Genomic DNA, 25,151 nt, shown 5'->3' with positions numbered 1-25,151 from the left:
ACATTTACATGGTTATTTTTAATATCAATGTGTCCTGTGTCCGCTGTGTTCGTTGTAAAGCAACTTTAAATGCTTTCAGTTTCCTGTAAAGTTGTTTGGAAACAGGCAAGAACATCCAACTGTCCTCCAGGGTTTTTCTTCTTCTTCCTTTTTTTTTTTTTTTTTTTCCTCACAGCAGGCCAGTAAGATTAAAGCTTGCTTTGAGAAGAGCCAAAATGAGATGCAATCTTGTAGTGATCCGACCATTCAATCTTCTCGGGGATGAGTGTTGGTGAGGGAGAATTTGTCAGAGGATGGGTGCCATGCCAACATGGAGTAGATCATTGCTTCCTTGAGGATGAGGTTATGATCAAAGAGATTCAGGTGCTTTAGATTTTCTCTGAGCAAACCCTGAGAGATGCCCCCGGGCTGTTGCAATACCTTCGGTATCCTCTCCGTCTGCCGGTGTAGAGGACTTATCAAACCAACGGCAGACACAAGGACCAGAGCTGTTTTTTTTTTATCCTGGCTTCAGCCTTTTGCTGCAGGAAGCAAAGCCATGGGGACTTTCAGAAAAAGCAACAGGAAAAAAAAAATTAGGCTTGGTGGTGAAGACCGATTCAAAAGCTTCCGGGGGGAAATGCTCCTGTGTAGTCAGTGCAACTGTACTGATATAACTCATTAGAGCCACTTGCATGTGTAGAATGACATGAATACTAACATGGACTGACATGCATATATGATGGCATATTTAGTGTACCTCTGCCATATGCAAGCGAATATTTGCTTTGCATGATATTTCATTTGCAAAAAGGGGATTGATATTCTCAAGAAAATGAATCTGAGCTGAACTAATACATTGTTCTGTTATATTATCACATAACACATATGTATGTTTGAGCTGTGATACTGCTCTTACGAGCAGAAAAAAACACTGTTGGATGAAGAATGAAAAGCTTGGTAAATCATTTCTATTGCTTAAATGGCCAATGTTTATATTCAGCTGCTGACAAGTGACCTCTTGCAAATTGGAGGGTAATTACTGTCTTTTCATACGGCTGCTCGTGTTCATGGAGTTCATGATTACCAGCTCTTCAATTTGAAAATAGTGTTCACGTCATAATTCAACTCAGGCGTACAGCTCCAGTTAAAAATGCAGAAACACATCTGTATGCCTCCCATCAGAAACAAGTAGGTAATGAAACCCACATTTAAAGGTCCCATATTGTACTCCTTTTAAAGTTCATATATCTGTTTGGGTTGTCTAAAAGAAAATGCTTACATGCTTTAACACTGAAACAAAACACAGCTGTTTTCACAAACTGTCTTTTGCTGCAGCGCCTTTATTCAGCCTCTGTGTGAACACTTTGTTGTAGTGCCTGTCTCTTTAAGGGCCCCCTCCTATGAAGCTCGATCTGCTCTGATTGGTCAGCTCTCACAGGCCTGAGCAGGAATCCTCCACTGTGTTTCGACATCATATATATACAAAACCAATTTCTTGAGTTGTCTGAAAACTGTAAACACTTTTTTCCATTGAGTTGCAGGTGGGTTACCATGATGGATCAAAGTCATAGTAGTACTTTTGCTAAATGGCTGAGACAGGAGTCAGAATGGATGGTCGGGTCAACACAGTGTTTGATTTTGAAACTAGCTGTCAACATCAATGTCTTAAAATAACCATACTGTTGAGGTTGCACATCTGAATATCATCATAATTTTGGAACATATGGGTCATTTTATTTATTTATTTGTTTTAGGGTTTAGTATTACAGCTTGTTGGTCGCATGTGGGGATGAAGAGAAAAGAAGATTTTCCATGACTGCCACGGTGTTAATGCAGTTTGCTCAACTCATCATTAGAATTGTGTTAGAATAAAATGCTGGCAGTTCATATTTCTGCAAACCAGGGATACATTCAAATTTGTCAAAAAGGGCTCTGTGGTAAACTAACTGTTACACAATTATACATTTTATTTTTATCCCTTCAACTTTGTCTTCACAGGCAACTTTAATCCTTCTATGTTGTTTTAAGAATTTATAAATCATTGTGTTTTCATCTGTATACGATGATGAGAAGTATGATGATGACAGAAGTTTCACTGTTACTCCCTCTATGTGATGTCATGCAGCCTCAGCTGTTGGAGTGACTCCTGAAATGTCACAGTTGGAGCCTCTGGGTGAGCTCAATACAACAAAGCCAACACATTCCCCCGTTGATCTTTTATCATCCTTTCTCCAGCTCCAGGATTGTCCCTATGCTGTCAGCAGAAATCCATATCCTCGTGCCCTCCACACTCAAAGTAATACATCCATAGTGTATAGGAGGATTAATATCTCACAGGTATTGCTATATAACAATTTATATAGGGTACCAGGGGCCCTATAAGAGCCTTGTAGACACCACAGTTCATGACATCTCCACTTCTGTATACTGACTCTTAACTACTACGGCAGTGTTCGCTGTAAAAAAAAAAAAAAAAAAAAAAAAAAAAGAGAGAGAGAATGGAAAAAAAAGAATAGAGCGTCTAACAAATCCTCAGCTCTCAGGGACTTTCCTGTTTACATCTCTATTCCCAGCACAAAAGGATTACAAACACCAGCTTTACTGAGTATAAAGAGATTGTAAAATCCAAGATTTGCTGCGTGGGAGGGTGAGAAGGATGGGGGATGTCCTCACTCAGTTTGCATCTACAAGGCGACGCTTGGTCAAAGGTTAAGAGCATCAGGAATCACTGACGGGGGGCTCCGAGCTAATCAGAGTCGGCTCGGATTGGGCAATGCATGGTGTGACTGTATGCGTGTGTGTGTGTGTGTGTGTGTGTGTGTGTGTGTGTGTGAGCGTGTGTGTGTTCTCGAGCATATTTTTCTCTATATTAAACTGGATTAGTCGTCTGCCCCGCATCCCTTTATCGAGATAATGCTTGGTGCTCGCTGGGATTTCATTGAATGGATCTGTGCGACTCTCTCTAATCTTATTGGTTTGTGAGTGTCTGTGTGTGTCTGTGTGTGTGTGTGTGTGTGTGTTTGTGTGTGTGTGTGACTTCTCACAAAAACAGCGTGATGGCATAGATCAAAGGCATCGGGAGGGTTGTGAGTCTTATTTGGATGTAATTGCTGTTTACTTCGTCACATTATACAGTAGAGGTGCCTTATTAAGACTCTCTGCCTGTCATTAAAGTTGCACTGCGGCAGCCTTAAGGGGATGCGACTCTATCGCGGGGGTTTTATCAAGGACATTTTATTTCTAATACGACTTTTCAAAGGGGGCTGCTTGTTTATGACAACCAAGCAAAGGTTCATCTTTTTGTATTATTGAGAGTAATGGATTTAGCAGCACACCGTCTCAGCTTTCAAACAACGCTTAATTTAAATATCAGGAAGAGCAATTGCAATGTTTCAGTCATATAGCCTGTGTTGGGTGTTCACTGGATCCCTTAAGTATTCCTTTTCATCAGTGTACTCCCAATACTCGTATAGGATTAAATGCCTTTAAAGCATCAACAGCATGCGGAAAAGGTTTTTTTTTTTTTTACTGCATTTCTACACACCTCAGTGCTGCCATGTGATTTAGTTTCCAACATTTGAGAGTTTGACTGAATCAGGCCACTGATATATGAGGTAACTTGCATGTCTTGCATGTATGCATGCGCTTAAATACTGAGCTGCACAGTACCAATACGCCGAGGCGGTGTGGAGTCTCTTTGCTGATATGGGATCCATTCCCTTACACTTGCACAATATTTTTGAGTGATCGCTTTAATCACACTGGAGATTACTTTTCAATTGGAAACTGTGGGCGGTGCGAGAGATCTTTGCGAGGCTTTCGCACAGATTGGAGTTTGAGTAAGGATAAGGTTCATAAACATAACAGAAACATTTCTCAGAGGCACGACTGACGGAAGTAGAAGTGACTGTAACATCTGAGTTAGACCTCAGTGGGAAGAAGCAAGAGAGATGGAGCACAGATGCAGTGAGCCGTCTCGTTAAATCTTTTCTTTCTCTAACTGGATAAAGGCAACTGAATCAGTAGTTACCTACAGTGAAATTTTGAAGCTGTTGTACTCAACTTTACTCTAATTTATATTTACAGTACAATACTTTCGACTTTTATACCTAAAATAAGAAAAGAAAATGATTTCAACTTTACAACATTAACCTGACATCTATTGTTGCGTGTCACTCTACGGAGAGCAAATAATCACCTTTTGCAATTCAATCTGATGATATATAGGTACTGAATGAGGCAAACATATATAAAGTACACATACCATTTAACTGCACGTTGATGCAAGCGATAATTAAGAAAACTTTTCTCTGAAAAAACATTTTCTGAGCTTACAGTGACAGTAATTTCACTGATGAACAACAACAAAATGATTTTATAACCATTTATTTAGCAATATTTATTGTAAAGCTGCTATTGGTTAGTAAATATGGTGAAGTTCAATTATAAACATTATTTGGATGGTCATTATAATGTTGCAGCTGATTTATAAACCTTTACAATTGCTCAATAAGATATCGTTTTAGTATCATCAATAAAATAAAACTATTAACTGCTATTTCAAGTGATAATAAACCTTTGAGGTGTTACATGGAAATGGAAGAAAGCCCACTACCTGACAGGGTTATTATCCTTTAAATACATTTTACTGATTATATTTGTATACATTTTATTTCCCAAATAGAGTTTTGGATGCAGAGATTGTACATGTGCATTCTACTGTGTGGTATTTCTCACTTCACTTAAGTAAACAAATGGAATGAATGAGATGAATTAACCATATTTGTTTTATTAATTTATATGTTGGTTTTCTGAGAATCATGTTGCAGGAGGGAAAGAGACTAAATGCTCAGCTACATACATTTACAGGCACATGTATACTACATGCTACTTTTATGGTCAGACATTATTAAAATGGGTCCATCTGCTCTGTTCTCTTACCGTCAGTCTGTTACTCACAGAAACTTCTGTGGAAATTGAACTCAGCCAGTAGGATTCTTTCTGCCTCGTCTGTTCATGCTTGCAAATTTTAAATGACAATCTGCTGCGCAAGCAGTCCTCAGAAATTGGGATTCATGATATTGACAGAAGCCACATGAGTGGGCCATCAAAATGATCATGCAATAGAAACAAGGTATTTATGTGCTTTTTTTTGATTGTGTGCTTTGCACAATGTATTACAAATGGAGAGCCCAGATGATCAATTAAAAGCATAATGACTTTAATGGCACTTGAAATCAGCTCCACCCAAACGCTTGCTCATTTTATTTTTGCCAAGTCTGTCATATCTGCTCGCCAATCCACATTTTATGTAACAACAATACCCCTAATTTGGCAGCTTGGGACTTAGATTCAGAATTTAACAGCAACTGCAGGAGGTTGACCAGAAAGTTAGCTTCACAAACTGGTGTGCAGTAAATTTGCCCCGACTGCCCTGTAGAAGAGGAACCCATGCCAGGAGAGATAACAACCCACACGTGTGTGCAGTAACAATGACCGAGACAGAAGCTTCCTTGGTTTTTTGTTTTACTTTGTTGTTGCAGACTCTTCATGTACTTTGGTTGTTGGTTTGACGCCCAAAATATGAACAGGGTCAAGTGTTAGTACAGGTGCAAGCCAGTTAGCCAGTAGTAGATCTTTAGAAGATGATTTGATTTTTTTTTTCTTCTTCTTCTTTTTTTTTTTTTAATAAACGAGACGAATTAAAAGAAAAACATGCAAAAATGTGTTAAGAGCTGGCTGAGGGGTTAATAGTTATCTGATCTGTTGGTGGGATGCAACATAGAAAAGGAAAGAAAAGGTAAAGGAAACAGCAAATCCAAGCAGAGAATCTACATTACAGTATTAATATCAAAGAATGGTGGTAGACATGTAAACTGTAGACATCAAGCTGAAAAGGACAAAACACATCCAGCCCAAAAAGAGAGTTTACGAGTAAAGAGCAAAAAGAAAATGTCCATCACTTTCAAAAAAAGGACAAGAAATGTAAGAAAATCAAAGAAGATAAAAATTGGAGGAGAAAGGGTAAGTTTGGATTCCCTTGTCATGCAAATCAGTTTGGCATCGGGGGTAAAAAATACCTTCGTCGTCCGTGCGGTCATTATCACCTAAATCATCAGTGTGTTTCTTTGTAAGGGGACCTATAGGACCAAGAAGGAGAAGATGGAGGAAAACAGGGTGATCAAGAACACACACAGCTTTCAAAAGATGCTCTCAAAAGATAAGAAAGTACGTCAACAATTACTGTCTCTGCAGCCCCATTTTTTAAAAAATCTTCACACTGAGAAGGACAGTGGGCAAACTTTACCACAGTGTCCACTTCACATGTTTACAGTAGAAATTTACTGTGGTTGAGTTCAGTTAAGAAAGCTAAGGAGCAAGAAAAGAGGGACTTTGAAAAAAAAAGAGGCGAAAAAAATATTAGATCTCTCTGTTGAAGATGAGGACTTAACTGAGGATGAACCTCTTAGGATCAAAAGACATAAACCTCTTTGAATCAGTGCGTACAGTAGCATCAATTATACATATCAAAGACATTATGTTAACATTTTGAAATGATCACTGTAGCAGAGAAAAAAGGTTGATGCTGTAAAGGAAGCAGCATGTTAGGAGCAGAGCACTTAACAGAAGCATGTGACAAACTCCCCCTGTTATGTGTTGACATGCACATACTGCACAACTGACAGATCGATTCCAATCATGCCTCTTTGCCGCGATACATACAGTGGCCATCTAATGATGGACAGGGAATAAAGGAATAGTTCAACATTTTGGAAAACATGCTTGTTAGCTTTCCCAAAACTGGAAAGAGGGAAAACTAGCCAATGACAGGACTCAAAGAAGTCACTGCACCCAAGATATAATTTGTGATCTGAGTGCATTTTCCAACGTGTTAAACTATTTCTTCTTCCGCTATGATTTTCTTGTCAAGGCAAAAAAAACAACTGAACCAGAGAGAGGTTAACAGCATTTAAGTACCTGTGTGGAATCGTTTGACAGGGGAAGTGGTCTCCGCTTCTTTATCAGAACTATCACATTGACATTTTAATACAACTGCCTTCTACATCTGAAGACATAATCACATGCTAGCTTAAACAAAAGTAACACACACACACACACACACACACACACACACACACACACACACACACACACACACACACACACACACACACACACACACAGATAGACATGCTACATACCAGATCTGAAACATGCAGTACTGAAGTTAAGATGAATGATAGCAGGTTGCATGCTCCATACACACATACACACACACACACACATTTGCACAGCTATCCTTGTTAAGACTTCCATTCATTTGTACAGTCTAACCATCACCTCAACCTCAACTCAATTCCTAGCTTACCCCTAAACTGAATCAGGACCTCAGAAATCACTTTTTGCTGCATTAGGACTGGTCTTTGGTCGACATGAGGACTATTTATCAGTGTTTATGCCAGAAACATTCCCTGATACGTAACACAAATACATACAGCACACACACATACGGCACACATGGCTTCAACTGTCCATCTATTGATTGCAGATGAAGAAAAGACCTTTCCAGTCCTGTTTATCCTTTATGAGCTGCAGCACCAAAAGGCCAGGAAATGGATGCAAATCTATTTCAATTCTTGATGTCGAAAAATGGCCTTGAAAAAAACAGGAGTAAGCTACATATGTGTTAGTGGAATAAAAAAATAGGAGATGAATCACTTGAAAGGTTCAATGTACTCGAAGCCAGTAGACTCGTGTTGATGAGTAATAATTCCTCTATCATCCACCATCCTGGTTTATTTCAAGACCAACCATTTCTCTCCACTGACTTTAACAAGAGATCTGGCTCGCTGCGTATCACTCCGTCCTACAGCGGTCTCCCTGCTCTCTTTTGTGAATTTGACAAGCAATTTGATAAGCAAGAGCTGACTTGTGGTTTCCATGTGCTGAATAAGCGCCAAGACACAGGAATCATTTCTTTCAAAATGTAGAACGTCTAAGAAACACTGGGTATCCGCTGCCTGAGGACGTGTTACCTGTTTATAAGGTTTACTGAGACATCAGTGTCAAAGCAGATATGTAAAGGCTGTTTATGGATAGAAGGTGCTCAGATACTTAAACATTCACCACAGATTAAAGATTTTTATTCTGATGTATTTAAAAAAAACTCAGCATCCAGATTCTACTTGATAGAAGAGAGAACATTTATAAATAGGATATGATACATGTATAAAATAAATGGATGCCGTATTAAAATTATATTGAATACTTGTGTCTTGTCGTAACAGTATTATTCTGTGTGTGCCCTATTATTTTCTTTATTACTTAATATTATTTTATTGACAAAACTTTCTAGTCAGAAAATATAGTTGCTTTAGTTTAAAACAGGAACGATCTCACAAAAACATCATGCCTGAAGAATTCTTGGTGAAACTTCCTTGCAATTAATTTCAATTAAATTTTGGATTCTAATCATTATTAATATTTCTTGTTATAATGTATCAATGAGGTAATAATATGAAAGATTAAAGAACAGAAAATGACATTTTAAGATGGCTGTTGAACCTCTTCAGTTCTCCTTTGCCTATCTATGATATAATCTCTTGAAGAAACTTGTTTCATACTCTGAAAAATGTCTAAATGTCTATATGTTGCTTTTTGACCTATGGTCTCATTGAAAACAACTCAAGACAACTAGCTCTGTGACAGCCTAAGGGAATATCGTATATTTTGACTCTGAATCACATTTTTAAAGAGCACTTCAGCGTGACCTTACAGCCTGTTCTTGATTCGGCACACATACTGCATTTAATGCAAACTAAAGTGGGCTGGTTTTAAGAATGTCAGGAGACATGGCTCCGCTCACAAACAGTATGTAGAGTAGCATGAGGAGCCAGAACTACCTTCCTGAGGTCCCCCAAATCCCCCAAACTAGCATTTAGAGTCATTTGATGAAGACTAATCAAAGTCACATTTACCCTGGTGTTAAGGACTGCGACAATAACAATTACTCCTATAACTACAACTATAACAGCAGCAATAGCAATAACAACGTTTGCATCCACAGTGATGAAGACTAACATTCTGCATATGATGACGCCGAGCACACACTATACACCTCAGCTGTGTTGGCAGCTAGAAACGTGGATACTGATGACCTACAGAGAAACACCTTCCTCCTCAAAAGAGCCCCAAGAGAACGATGTTTTTAGAAATAAAAAAAGAATCAAAGATGAGAGGAGTTGGGAGAATCCAACACTCCGTTCCGAAGTTGTCATCTTTTGATGTCTAATTTTATTCATGCTTTTGAACGAGACGCCATCAAATATCCCGTCAGTCAAAGACGAAACAAACTTCTGAGACACGCTCAGCACCAAGGATTGTTTGACAGTATGTATGTAAAATGAATGGTTTCTATGTGCAATTTTCAGCCATAACTAACTTTATTTAGATGCTGTATTGTACAACTAGTCTTTTCTGAATGGCCTTGGTCAGTTTATATAAAAGAGGTGGGCTATAGTTTAAAACCGACACATTGTTCATCAAACCTCATTAAAGGTGCCCAAACAAATACTTAAACAATGAATAGCCCCCTTAAGAAAAATACTAACAACTAAAAGAATATTGGGTCAATACACTACAGCATTATAAAGTCAGGGCCGAGAAAGAATCAAATACAAATCCAGACTTTTGTCTTATTTACTCACCATCCCACAGGCTCAAAACCATGAACATACTTTCATCCAAACACAGTAAACATGTCTTAATCAACACAATGTATTATATAATGAAAACACTTTGTAAACCACTGCCTTTGTGAAATAAACAGCCTACAAAGAAATAAAAAGTTTGGCGGAGTGAGTTATGAGCGACTTGAAATCCTGCGAGAATCAAAGAGGAAGTGATTGATGTGGCCGCTCGCTGGACTGCACATGTGCCGCTATTACAGTGGCATGTTGTTTGACTGAGGGTTAGTGGGGATCAGAGCAGACAAGACAGCTGCATGACAGGTCCTATCACACACACACACACACACACACACACACACACACACACACACACACACACACACACACACACACACACACACACACACACACACACACACACTTTCACCCACTCATGAATACACACACATACAGAGAGAGAGACATCACACAGCAATCAGGTGTCAATTCTAAACTGCCCAGTGACAAGAAGGCCCCGACACTGACCTGGACGCCCACACCTGCCACTGTGAGCATATGTGTGTGTGTGTGTGTGTGTGTGTGTGTGTGTGTGTGTGTGTGTGTGTGTGTGTGTGTGTGCGTGCGCGTGTGAGAGACACTGGTGAGGTCTCAGCTGGCCTCAGCCCTGATCAGTGATTAGGAACCCGAGATGTTTTCATTTCATTCCATCCAACTGTGTGTCTGTCATCGCTCTGTACTTTTTATTTGTATCTTCTCTGCCTCACATTCTGCTCGAACTTCTTTTGTTTTTCATCAATCCATTCTTTTTGTTTCCATTCTTTTTGTTTCCATTCCATTGATTTCCATCTCAGTGTTCATGAAAATGTCAGAATGATCTCACCCATCCACCCTCTTTATTATCCGACATTCTATGTAAAGCGTGTTGTGCATTATAAACATAACTAAAAGTTATTTGAGTAAGTACTCATCACTCCAGGCCCACTTTCAAGCACCTAGTGTTCCTCATCCGTGGATGAAATGTACTCGAGTGTCATCCCGTTTCCTTGGCGTCATATTGAACTTTGGTCATGTGATAACTGGTGGTCGGGAGGACGGTCGCCTCTGTCTCTGGTGTCAGATGTGAATGTCCTCTTTGATCGTCCTCTGGCCTTCTGCTGACAACTGGTCGATGACTTTGAGACGTACTGTGAGAGGCTTTGGTCACACCGTCTGTCTCAGATGCTCATTCAGGCTATTGTTGAGTGAAAAGCCATCAAGATGTGTCAGAATTATTTTGTCAAACTAATATTTGCAAGAGAAGACTTTCATGCTGAAATTACTACAAGAACAAGACCATCAGAGACACGAGGTCAGATTTGGAAGTCAGTCTTATTGGTTCTTTTTCTTTCAAAACCACCAAAAGCTAAAACACCTGAAGAGACTCTGCCAGGATATAATATAAGAATGTCTTATGGAAATGCGGCTCTGACTGGACATAGATCAACAGGTGCTACTACTGTTTAGTGTTATTAAGGACACAGAGGATTCTGTTAATCAAATCTAATATGTCAAAGTTACACCTATCGACCACAATATTTGATGACTAGTCTAATCTAATGCAATCCAATAGGACAGCTCTGCCATCACATCGTATTATACTGAGAAGTGCTTCAAATTGCATTTGTCAATTATGTACATGGTGGGGCAGAATATTAGAAATAGCTCTTAATATAAAGCAGCTCAGAACAACCATCATTGTGACCTCTGTGTTGAACTATTTAATTAAATCAACACCAATATGCATCTCATCCTAATACCTCAATGACCTAATGATAGATGAACTGCCAGTGACCCCCAAATCAGTAATAATGTTATAATATTTTCTTTGTGGAGAAATGCTATTTGGCACGTTTCAGTTATTTGTTCAACCCACAATTGTACTTAAAGCCTCAATATGATTTTAATTCCACCTCTTTGTCTTGGTCTTTAGATTTGTTACTACTTTTGTGCATGTAGAGTACTTTGTAAACATTAATCTCCCGTGGAACATAGAAACTGTGTGCACACAAAATTAGAGTCAAAGTAGTTTAGAATTTAGAATGTGGCAGCTCATGTTTGGTGTGGCATTAAACTTTTTTCCGGTGAAGTATTTTCCCAGACTTCCGCAGCTCGCTTGGTGAGTGCATTTTTAACAAGAGGAATGACTGGTACAAATTTGCTGTCCAAGCCTTGAAGAACCAAAAACAGCACACGTAATCAATTTTTTCCTCTCTGTGATTTCGGTCCATCATTCAGCACAGCCGATGTTACATTTTGATTTTCAGTCTCTCAATCTATAATCTGCCCCCTCTGTATTCTGTTGTCTTGTAAAGTTTGTTGATTCCTCTCCATCTGCCTCCCTCTTCTACCATCAAACCTTCCTCTCTCCACCATCAGTATTGATTTGAGACTGATGAAGAGGAGTTTCACGCTCTCTGACATTGCAACAATCCATGACTCAAAAAAAGCCAGCTGGGAATCAAGGATAACACCCCCCCATACACACACACACACACACACACACACACACACACACACACGGACTCAACCCTCAGGCGTTCCCCCTCTCCTGGATGAGGTAATTATCACGAGGAGAGTCCATGCATCGATCGCACATTCAGCACAAGAGCTATCCATACATACATATTGCTCTCGGTACGCATTAGTCAAGGTCCGCACCGGCATAGAAACGCAGCGGCTTAATCAATCACCAATGCACATTAAAAAAGGGGGATCTAACAGAGCACACGGCTCAATGAGCCAAATAGGTAATCTACTACTGACCTTGGATAAAATCCCTACAGGCTGTAAACTATAAATACAGAATCCATCCCCCAAGGTAAAACTGTGAGTCTAATGCACTTCAGCAAAGCCTCTGATGAGAGGAATTAACAGAGGCTGTGAGCGGTGAGTAAGCTCAGGAACACTGCTGTATGTGGTGTGTGATGATGAGGCTCACCTCTTAAAACACAGAACATAGGTCACAGAAGAGTCTAATAAAGACACACTCATATAGTGTGTGTATGGAGTTATCGAGTGAGAAAAGGTATAACTCAATCTTTGCACAGTGGACTCTATATCTGTTTTGTATTCTGCAGTCACTTGTGTTCTATCTGACCATCTCCCCACTCTGTTCTTCACTGTGCGTCCCGCCCACACTGGTAAAGCCTGAATGAGACTGATCAAGTGTTTCATTCGCCGACACGCTTCAACAATTTGTGGTACATTCACGTAATAGGGCTGTAGACAGACATGAATGCATTTTAATGGATTTCGATCAGAAAGTTTTTGCAAAATAAATTTGCCTCAGACACTCCGCAGCGCTCCTCGTCAATATCTTCTCATCAGTTTTCACTCACGTTCAGATTAGTTGTGCAGTAAAGGAATAAACTTTGGCCAATCATCCACAGATGTTACTTTTATCTCATGATCAGATATTAAAGCCTGGCTGGGTGCATGAAAAGACAGGAGACTGAAATACATCAGGTGAAGTAAGGGAACGTGTACTGCAGATGACGGCAGGAACACAAATTATGACCAGTGATGGAATGTTATGAAGTACAATTACAATGCCTTCCTATAAGGTTGTGTCATACACTGCATCACACAAGGCACAGTTATGTAGTAGCATTAAAAGGGAGTTTTGAGTTAAATATAGCTAGCAATAATAATTAAAGATTATCAGGGATACATTAACATTAGATTACCTTCTGTGATGCAGTGCACAGCATATGGTGCCCCGTGTGAGGACTAAGCCATAATTGTTATACATTTTAATTGGTTTAATTTAAGTCATTATCATCAATAATTATTAATATCTAATAACCACACCTGCCCTACCATCAATTACCAACATGTATATACCCTACCTTAAGGTAATGTAAATGTTTTGTTTTTGCACTTTAAATTTCAGAAGTACATAAAATAATGATTAAATGCAGTATTTTTTGTTTGTTTGTTTTATTGTATATATATATATATATATATATATATATATATATATATATATATATATATATATATATATATATAGCTTTCTGTCAGAAGAAAGCTAAGCTTGTGGCATGTTAATGTCAGGAGGACTCAGGGTGATAAGATGTGATAGTTGTTTTGGTGCAAACTGCACAGACACATTTTTGCAAAAATACTGATGAAGGAAAAGGCAATTAGTTGCCTTTTCATTATAAGAGACGGTTGACTATCTGATTTCTCCTCTGTATATTACTATTTATCTTTAATAAACCAAAAGTAATTAAATGAAAACATTCCTGCATGCTTATCTGGTTACTCGATTTATCGCAGGAATAATCTGTAGATTACTTGATTACTAAAACAGTTGATAGCTGCAGGCCTAATATGTTCTGTATAATTACAAATTTACCAATATAGAAACTATTCGGCAGGCAAACACCTAAAACAGTTATTTCAAGCGAACAAGACAAGGACCCTGTCTAAATGAATGGGGAGAGAGCCATCGCTTCCCTTTCAGTGTTTACAGGGACAAAAAACTGCACCAGTCGGGTGTGATTAAGAAGAAGTTTGCCTTTCAGGTTTAAAATTGATTCCCCCCCCCCACAGGTTATATACCCACTTCGTACGCACACGGTTTGACATCACTAGCTTCTGTTACGGCTCAATTCAGAGTGCTGTGACGTGATGCTGTCAGCTCACCCCAACAGAGCGCAAGAACAAGCATGAGTCGAATGTATAATGTCTGAATAACCTCACCTGTCTTGTTAATCCTCTGCATTAGCATGATATCCTTCTCATGCCTCAACAACAACATGATAGGCTGATATGTTTCCCAGTTAATCTATGAAAAAGTTTTCTGGGGGAAGAGGAAGGATATGTGTCACTGAACAGCCATCAAAGATGTTTCTATTCAAAATGCTTAAAGGTTTTTTTTTTTTCTTCTCTCTAACAATCTTTGTGTTCTCATCTCTGTTGAGGGTTGTATTAATCAGGCAGGGTGCACAGATCAGGTTTCTTTAACAAATCAATATTTTGTCATGCAATACAGTTCTGACCGCTCTTTCCACTCTTTTGGTTATAGGCGGTCATAAGTAGTTAAGTGATCTATTCTCTGTCAACACCTGAAATGTAAAATTGACTCTGAAAACCATTTTCGGAAGGCTGCTGAAAATGTCTGGCCCAGCTATATTTCATGATTTAAAAATCTAGCCCAATTGAGTTTGAAACTGAATAGTGGAAATGTGTCTCCTGGAAGTCATTAATGGATCTGCACTCATTTGTACATACTGAAAGTGGCAGAAGAAGATCTGGAAAAAATGAAAAAAAGACAGATTGTGTGAGGAGCTCAAATCTTGCCTGCTTTTCTCACTTCGCCACACCTGACCAATCACTGCACAAAGAGCTTGCTGGATTGTTACTTTTGACATCAGAAACATCAGAAAAAGCCTCAGTGACGAGGCGTGGGTGGAAGGTTGGGCATTCAAAGTGATAATGCAGCCACCATCTATTACAGCATATTGTTGAACCAATCAGAATCTTTCCCTTACCTCAAGTGTTGTCAGCTTTAAGAATGTAAAGTAGCACTTAAAGATTTCTTATTATCCTGCATTCCTCAGTTTCTTTGCTATGATCATGTTTGCTGTTATTCCACCTGCATTTCATGTTTACAGCTGTTTATTGTTCTTACGCCTTCTCTGAAATTGATACTTTACATATAAGAGCAATAAAAGAGGCCTCTGTGAAACCATCTATCTAAACAGTTAGCGCATTCGAGAACTGAATAATGCTGCCATTTATCCAGATGACGGTGGAACACAATGTGTGTGTGGTGTCTGGGAAATGACTTAAATATGTCATGTAAATGGAAAAATGTGTCCTAACATCGATCATGAGATTATGCAATCCTAAATGTGTCGGGGGAAACAGATGCATTAATATTCCAGATCAGCATCAGGCTCTTATGCCCTCAGCATATGAAGTAGGATTACCCAGAAGAGGCGCAGATAGGACTGAGAATCATTTCATGACAATCCTCTCCATAAGAACAAAACTAAACCTTAAAAAATAGTTTTATAAATGAGTTTTCTGAACGATCACTCGTCTATTGTATCGTAAAAGTTATGTTGATGTTATCGGGGAGACTGCCAGACTAAATAAATGCCGCACTCTGTTTCTGTTTGTGAGAGTGTGCATGGCTGTGTAGTTACAGGCGGGCAACTTGAGGCTTCTTTTTTAAAATGTTCTCAGATTTATACTTGATTTTAAAATAATTTCAGGTGGTATGCACGCATTGATTCATTAGACCTGAAGCAAGAAAAAACATTGCTTAAGTCAGGCTTCAATCTCCAAACGTTTGATTAACAGAGGCTGTGTGCAGTGAGAATGGGATGCTTAACCTGCCTTGAGATTTGCCCTCATTTAATGTCAGAACAAATTAGTTTTTAGTCAGGTACAGCGTTGGACCAACAGAGGAAAATGTTTTTGGAAGACGAGATCTCACGATGGCAGTGGAGATTGTAGCCTGGCAGCATACATGTTCACCTGGAGTGAGTAGTGGGTCAACAAAAAAAGCCAAACACACAGAAAATCGATCTCCAGTCTATTTCATAAATGAGGCCCCTGGTCTCAAGCACAGCATATGGAAAATGAGATGAAATAATGAAGAAAAACATTTGTGCATACCGTAATTTGCATCAGACAACTCCATACACTCAACAGGTATAACCAGATGACCCCGATTGTTTAACACCTGCTTTCTTTTGCATAGCCAGTTTGAAAAAAAAAACATAAAGAAAGAAAGAAAGAAATAACATTAAAGTTTCCATATTATCTTCATTTTGATGTTCATACTTGGATGTCTACAAGAAACATATTGTTTATAAACTGTCTATTCCTGCAGCACCACGATTCACCCTGTGTCATTGCCATCTTTAGAAAGACAAGTTGTTAAGTCCTAGTTTCTGAATACAAACCATGTGCATCTTAATTATCCACAATAAGGGACACATAAAAACATAATCATTTAAAAGAGTAATTATATTTCAGTAAAATTGTATCTATCAAAACAATTCAGTAATTTCTCAGGGACAATAAAAGTTGGCCCATTTGAGTGGTTTAATAAAAAGACCGGAAATACTTTGCATTCATTACCAATTTATATTGGTGATGGCTGTAAAACACAGACACGCAAATAAAAGAACAAACAGGTGGAAACTGGTTAGCCAATAACTTTACAACTACAAAAACCAGTGGAGCAATAGGCTCCATGCAAACAGCACATCTGCTGCTGTGAATCCAGGAATGCCAGATCTCCCAAAAAGTCAATAACTCGCTGTTTTCTTGAACTATCCATAAATGTCTACCTGCAAACACACACAATGAATGGCCGAGCCATCTGAGAGACGATGCATCTGAGATCTGAGAGCTCCCGAGCCCACTCTCATGTCCCTCTCACCTTGCATCGTCCCCACAGTACATTTTCTATATCCATTTCACCTACTCACACTTCCCATAGTCCTCCTCCTCTTACCTTGTATTAATAATTTTATTCCCCCATTCCCCCACTGTTCTCTCTCTTTCTACTGCTTGCTGACAAAACAAACACCCACGCTGTCAATGACAGTGAGTCAATTCAAAGCAGCAAAAGGCCTGCAAGGGGAGGACAAGATGTGTGACTATTACAAACGAGCAAGGATGTGGAGAGCTTAGAAATAAATGTCATGGGCCCTTTGCTGTTTTTTTGGTAGTTTTTCCAGATACATTCATCCACTAGGAAAACCTGCCGCATCAGGCACATAGACAAGATTTTCCCTCCAGTCAAGGCTCTGACTTATGAAAGAGGAGACTAGCAGCAAAAATCTTGGCTAAGGTCTTACATAGTGGGATATTAGTCAAATGTCCTTCACAGTAAGATGTGAGTGTGGGAGCATTAGGCTTTAGTAAAACATCAAAGCAGCAGATCAAACGGAAAGCACATCATGTACTGTAATGACTTTACTAGCATTAAAGGGCATTTCCACATCCTCTTCATTTTAAGAAGTTGTTTCCAGTTTTCCACTTCAAAATTGGCCAAAAAATCCTGCCGTGATGGCCTCCAGTCACTCAGTGAACAGCAGGAGCTGGAGATCAAACTGCCAACCCTGCAGTTAATGGATGTCCTGCTTTGTCTCTTGATTCTCAAATCAGGTGAGACAAAACACCTCCCTGTATGGGACAAAAACAGGAGGTTGTGTTGAAGCAGAACCGCAGGGATGCAGCCAACAATAATTTTGAGTTTTCAGTCAGTTATTCAGTTGATCATTTAATCCATTATAAAAAGCTGGAAAATGGTGGAAAATGCTCAATAAAGCCCAAGATGACGTCCTCAAATGCCTTTGTGTCGACGACCCAAAGATATTCAGTTTACTGTTAGGAATGAAACGAGAACATATTCACGGTTAAGAAGCTGGAATCTGAAAATTTTGCCAGAATACTTTACCGTACATTGTCGGTAATCCATTAGGCAATGGCATGTACTGAGGAACGGCTCTGGATCACAACAGACTCTGGGTGTTTATTCCTCCAGGAGGTCTGGCTCTCCTATCTTGGCACATCATTCATGTTAATTTGCATCTTTGCATAATCTTTCATTGTAATTTCGATGTGTGAAAACTTCCCTTCATGTTCTGTGGGAAAACACCAAAAGCTCAACCAATTCAGGATTTTCCTTTGAAGAACATGTCTGAACCATTCTTCCTTTCCAGTTCATAATAACAACTATATGTCTTCATCTGAAAAGTTGTTGACTGGAAAATATGTAACAAAGATTTGAGGTTTGTCATAACCACACTGCAGGCACCCATTATGTTACTGACTTTGTCAGGACTTGACTCAGCTCACCACCAGTCATAGTTGGGGGCTGAACCTCAGCCAAAGCAGTTCAGTAGTCACTGATCAGTCTCTCCACATATATCTCAGGATGTGTCAGGACTGCATGTCTCACATCTAAAGAGACAAGTTTTCTTTTTTCTTGTTGTTGTTAAGTGACTCATTTTGACCAACACTGTCAGCTAATAGGCCAGTGGCCAGTCCATTTATCAAGGAGTCAAGCTGTTTTTGAGCCGAGCCTTCTCTCCTCATGCAGTGAGACTTGTCAGCTCTGCTCTGTGTTTGCCCACTGCTCTGTGAAATATGGCATGACAGGAACTGCAGAGGTTTTAAACCCGAGTTTGTGACCCTACTTACACAAGAAAGAAATATGGATTTTGACTTCAGGCTTTGAGGCAAGACTCAGCAGAATGTTTGCGTAACTCCATATAAGGAATGGCTCCACTGGCAGAATGCATTGAATTTATGCATGATTTGAAGCTCCAGTAATATGTATATTACAGCTCCTGTTTCATTTTAATGATGCAGATAAGAAAATGCTTCGGTTAATCTTCAGATAACTGTGTTTTGGAATACTGCGTGCTTTGCACTACAAAGTTACGTCTCTACTTGTAAAGTCTATCATTTTGCTGTACTCGAGAGGCTGACATTTGAGTGCCTTTACTGGAAATCCAAGGTAGTGAAGTGGAAAAAATCTCAGGGATTATCATACTATCAAAGCATATCAAAAGCACCCTGTAATCCAGGTTCAGTGACAAAATGCCAATGCGATGAAGAGCGCTTCCTCCCTGGCTTCAGCTGCTGAGCTCCTGACAGCTCGCCCAGAGGAGGCCATCACACTGGCCAGGTGCAGGGGTTGATGTTTTCACATGTACTTCTGCTCTATTTTTGTCACATGAAGTGGAAAGTCAATGAAACAGACTGAATGAATGCGTAGTATCAGATCATCTCTGCGGGTGATGGAGTAAAAAGAGCAGTCTGTGGCTGTTAAATAATCAGGTTAGAAAAAGAAAAAAAGAGGAGTCAGTGAAATAAAAACATCCACCTCATTGAACACAAGTCATTTTCTATTTATTCTAATTCATTTTTAATGATTGGCTGTTAGCTCGTAGGTTTAGGTGTTTAAAGGGTATCCAATAACATTTAACCTCTTTGTTACACAGACTGCTTAGTGCACCCAAAAAAAATGTTTTTTTTTTTGTTTTTTTTGCTGTTGTTGTTGTTTTTTTGTTTTTTTTATAGTTTCTAGTTACTGATCATAATGTAACATCATCATTTCTTAAATTCCATTTAATCTTAATTTGCAAAAGACAACTGTTTCGCTCAAACATATCGTTCTGAAGAAAATACTGATTGCACGTTTTAATGGCTGTAGAGAAGGACGTCATCGACGTATAGATTGGTTCCCTGTAAGTCTTGCATTCGCTACAATATTCAGTATTCTGATTTTTCCCAGATACACAGAGGTTGAAAGTGCATCTGCCACTGCACAACCAAAAAAAGATTTTTTTTTTTTCCTGGTCACAAACCCCAGGTAGATATAATGAAGAGGAAGAGTGACAGAAAACAAGCATTAACGGACGGGCTCCATTCAGTGGAGTTCGCCAGTGTTGTGTCAAGGTCTGCTTCCCGATGTTGAGACAGTCAAAGGCAGCTTTCTGTTGACTACATCAGTAAGTGACAAAACAAGTCTACTATGGTCTGTATTACTATTATAAATAGTAAGGTCAGGATTTCTGGGTTAAAACTGGATTCTTACGGTTGCATTTTGCCGTTAGGTTGCTAGCGGTAGCTGTATTGCTGTCTTTGCTACAGTAATACTACTGGGAAACACGAGGAGGTCGGGTTTGAAAAAATTCCACTTCAAATAATTTTAATTCAATTATCTTTCAATTATAATTACCACTTTGGGAATAGTTTAAAAGTCTAAAAAAAAATGCAATGCTTCGACTTCACTAAAACATCCATCAATTAGGATGTGATTTTACTTTTATTAAATACAACCAGAAATCCAATAAGCCAATAATTCTCTGTGTTTGTGACAGTGTAGTTATGTGATTAGTCTCTTTTAGCACTGGTAAATTAAACAGTGACATGCTCATTGCATTCCATAAAAAAAGACTGAGACTCGCTGCTGCAAATATATGCTACAAATATCCTGTTGGGGTTCAGCGCTGCCTCTTCAGAATCCCCTGTAGACAGAACCGCGTCTCTTGTATTTTCTTCGAACCATTAATACTTTCAAATTGTGTTTCCTTTCTTAGACATTGTGCAGTGACAGTGACATAAATGGTGAAATGGGATGAAATTTAGTACACACACACACACACACACACACACACACACACACACACACACACACACACACACACACACACACGCGTTGTATGTGCTTTGGCCCGCTGAGCTACCACGACAGCCAGAAGCCACATTTTAGTGAAAATCAGCATCTTCCAAACTGCTTTTCCCCCACTGTGTGTACATGACGTAAAGGAGATCTTAAAAAGGAAGCTCTGGGCTTCATGGTGACAAAACTAATTAGTGTAAAAGCCACGTACATGCAGTTGCATGGGAATGAATCCCAGCTCATTTTCTGCTGTCATAGCTTTCCTTTGGTGTCTGTCTCGACACTATAACATCAGTGAAATGTGTAGTAAAACATTTAAAGGGGGCAGACCGCCCGGCTCTCATTTAGGTAACTAAAGACGTGTCTTTAAAGGGGAATACAAGTGAGTCCAGAAGTCATAGATAATCTGTGGATTGATTTTGAAGGCCAATGACTGATTCTTATATTTTAGACTGGTATTAAATTCCGTGCAGTTAAATTTGACCATCTGGGATTCCATAAATACCCACAAAGTACTCCCTCAAGATTTATTCTGGGAGAGAAGTCAGGCCTCAGCATTGACTTTAACATATAATCTAATCATGGTAAAGTTGTCAAAAGAAGATGCTAGAATGTTTTCCAAGTATCCAAGTGTCATCAGAAAGATCGTGTCAGTATGTTGAATGTGAACACACTCGACTGAGAATACCCTTTTTGTTGGCATTGTTTTTTGTTTTTTGTTTTTTTTCCAATGTTAAATACGTCTCACACACACACACAGTCATGGATTTTCTCCACACACAGTCACTGATGCATACATCACATTAAGTATAGAGCAGATGTACGAGTGTGTGTCACACTGTGATAACAACGTGTGTGTGTGTGTGTGTGTGTGTATCCCGTTCAGCACAAGTCTGTCACATATGGAAACAGCACCGGCATCTTCATGAATATTAAATGTCACTAAATGTCACAAGCATGGTTGACTTTCAAACATCTTAAGGTATAAGTTTGTGTGTGGCAGAGTGTGTTGTCCCTGAGTGTGTGTTTGATTGGAGAAGCTCCCCACGGGTCCTGAGGAGGCAAAAACATCAATGAAGACCGTGATGGTGGACAGCTCATTAGTCACAAGAGAGGTCTACAGTGTGGTGAAGAAAGGCGCGCTGTTGAATTATTTACACGACCAACCCGTACAGTATGCCGACCCCAGCCAAACTCAGCCTGAGCACAGTGGATGGATTGGAAAAATAAAAAATAAAAAACGCAACCAGGTTTTGGAGAGACTGCCTCATTAAGTGAGGAGAGGAGAAACTAAAACCATCCATGTGAGATCAGCTCAACTTACATTACCATATGGTAGTCAGCTGCTACTAATGCTGATAAAAAAAAAAAAAAAACAGTTAATACTGAAAGGTTTTCAATCACTTTGCAGTCATTAAGCCTAAAATGTCAAAGCCCCTACTTAAAGAATCAACCGCATGTCTTTAAATGTATGTTTTTACAGCAGTTACTAAAATGGTTTTGCTGCCTGATTCACGTTCACATAAAAAGTGTTTGAACAGAGTTTGCGCTCTGCGTCCCACATGTGGTCAAGCTATGAAAACTATGGCATGGTTATGGACAGAATGGAAGAATGGGAGGTTAGTCAGTGTCGACTTTATCCAACTAAAGCCCTGCTGCACAGGACAAGTATGACCAGGGGGCCTCATTAGGCTCAAAAATAACCATCCCGTGGTTGAGCTTTGTGTGGCACATTTGCACAGGATTCTGAATTTTACACTTATTCACTAATATTATCTCCTGGATATGATATTAAGGTTGTGTAAAGTCAACTTTCAGAAGCCAAAAAAAAATCTATTATTTTGGAGCCAAATTAGTCATGTGTTGATTTGCCCAGTTTCTACATGTGTTACAGGCATCAACATACATTTTAAGCTTATTTAGACAAAAGTTGCTTTGTGGTAGAACATGAATATGACAACCTTTTGTCACTCCTAACCTTTTCTGTCATCACTAATTTTAAGCGTCAGTCTAGCAAACCTCAGCTGCTCACTGCTGTTGAGCAAATTATTAGCAGTGATCTAATTTCTTACTTGTTCAGTTGTCTAACAGCAAAAACCACAAGCCAATTCACACAGGACTGATTTCGCCACATAACCATGTAAACTTGTTTACAAGCCATTGGAGTTGAAAACAGGGAGAATTAAATGGAGGCTTGGCTGAAAGAGACAAAGACCTAAAAGACTGATGAGAAGCTTCATCACAATTTTTACATCATTTTTTTGAGAACATATGTATGTAACAACTCTTTTCCACTGCTAGCATACAGAGAGTGAATTTGTTAACTTCAGATCTGCTTCGTGAATAGCTACCTGGACAAGACAGGTGGATCCAGGGACTGGTTTCTATATCTGTGCTACTTTTGGCACATACACTCACAACAACAGATCAGTATCACCGCCCTTTAATTGTATTCAAAAAGGAGAAAGGACACAAGTGAATCATCCATCTGAATTGTTATTTGTGCTGATCCGGAGGTCTGTAAAACATTTCTTGTTCCCCTGATCTAATTGTCCTTGCTCGTCTTCAAGTGAAGTCCCATTTCTAAAAGTAGCCTCATGTAGAAAAGGTCAAGTGTGTCTAATTAGCTGTGTGAGGTTGATGTGACTCTAACTCAACAACACGGCTCCACAGCGCTAATTGCCACTGGCAAATGAAGAGATGCCATATTGACAACTGGAGAGTTAAGGAGACACGCTGCTATTGGCAACAGAGTGGCCCGTCTCTCCACAGAGCTCTACCTTTTCCAATTATTGACTGAGAATTTTTTTTATCCCTGAATTGTCCTGCTTATACATCATTACCAGCGCGGATCAATCACTGATTATTAAATGAAATGTCCATTAAGGCTGAGGGGTATTACCATACCGGGCTGCAGGCCAGCGCCAGAGTGATGCCGGAGGCAGCAGCACAGAGACTGAAGTGAGGCGAAGTCGAGCCACGCTGCCGTTTCGTATGCAGCCACCGACTGTGAAGCTGAAGCTCTTTTTTCTTTCTTAAAGACAGAAATCGCTTGAAGTTCCTTGACTTTGACAGGCACCAGCATGTGGGCAGGGAGAACTCAGGGGCGCAGACACACACACACACACACACACACACACACACACACACACACACATAAACAAGCAGCATCCTCCCCCTGTACATGTATATTCACATGCACACTGCTGTATTTACACACAGGGATTTACCTTCAGACACATTCGCGCACAATCACATTTTTTCCCTCCTCTCTCTTCTCCTTCTGTCCCTTCTTGTGACTCACTCTCTCCTTCTTGTAATCCAATCCGTCCCGATCTCTGTCGCTCAGTCTCATTCACTCACTCTGTCCTCTAATCCAATCTCCCCATGAGACATTTAACAGAATACATATTTCTCCCTCATTTAGAAAAACATGCATTTGTTTGATGTGCCCTGGAATAAAAAAAAAAAAAAAAAGTGACAATTTCCACATGCCTCTCCATCACTTAGTATTCATCTTCAATGAGTGGAAAGATTTTTACCGAAACTGTCAATTAGAGCATTTTCTAATCCGATGCCCTTATCGGCTTCAATTCATCACAAACCAGCCTCAAGGAGAGTCTTGTTTTCCATAAATACACTTGAACTGTATGAATAAATGAAGAATGTGCATACCTCAGGCTAATATCATACCGTGTGTACACACGTTTTCTAGAGAAAGCTGACATGAAATATGAGGTGTAGGTGTAAAATGTCACTCCGAGATGCTTATTCATCATCCTTCTGGCGTTAAATGCAGATGTTTTCAGGTGCATGTGTGGGCGCTATAAATGTCCAGGTAGAATGTCGAAATAACAGCTGTTCTGACGTTGTTGGAGAAAGATAATATGTTATATTGCACCTGTCTTCACTTTGCCATACTTGTTTTTGACGTCTCAAATGAGCTGTGTAGTTCTCTAGTTAGAAAAGTCTTTCGTTTGGCGTCACGGCTCTAAAGGGTTTCTGAGGAGTCTGTTTAACAGTACAGCTGGCCTGAATGTTGCCATCTAAAATAATGAAATGTGCGAAACTTTGGAAGAAATTTTAACTGAATGTGAGGACAGCTGAAGAGTAGGAAGGAAAAATGGGTTGAGTGAAGAGTAAAATCGAGAGAGGGAAGTGAGGCGTCAACTGTGGCTTGTTCACAGCGTGGCGAAGAAGAAACGGAAACCCCGCTGTGGGAGTGAACATGTGATCGGCCTTCAATCAAAAACAGCCCAGTGAGGGGCCGACACTCA

At 39.5% G+C, this 25,151-nt stretch overlaps 1 protein-coding gene across 4 annotated transcripts in view; it reads right to left on the bottom strand.

Moving 5' to 3' along the window:
• The window catches only part of nlgn1 (neuroligin 1), a 393,552-nt gene that overhangs the window by 183,793 nt on the left and 184,608 nt on the right, over window positions 1-25,151 (bottom strand). For 3 of the 4 annotated variants that reach the window (XM_037115594.1, XM_037115593.1, XM_037115595.1), the window contains one exon: window positions 6,063-6,122. The exons of the other annotated variant lie outside the window; for it this stretch is intronic. In XM_037115594.1, the coding sequence (XP_036971489.1) occupies window positions 6,063-6,122 (60 nt within the window). The remainder of the gene's footprint in view (window positions 1-6,062; window positions 6,123-25,151) is intronic. 4 annotated transcript variants of the gene reach the window in all.

The sequence above is a fragment of the Acanthopagrus latus genome, chromosome 11 (genome assembly GCF_904848185.1).
Source record: "Acanthopagrus latus isolate v.2019 chromosome 11, fAcaLat1.1, whole genome shotgun sequence".
Lineage (NCBI taxonomy): Eukaryota > Metazoa > Chordata > Actinopteri > Spariformes > Sparidae > Acanthopagrus > Acanthopagrus latus.
The sequence above is the reverse complement of the archived record's forward strand: the minus strand, read 5'-3'. Positions and strand labels throughout refer to the sequence as shown.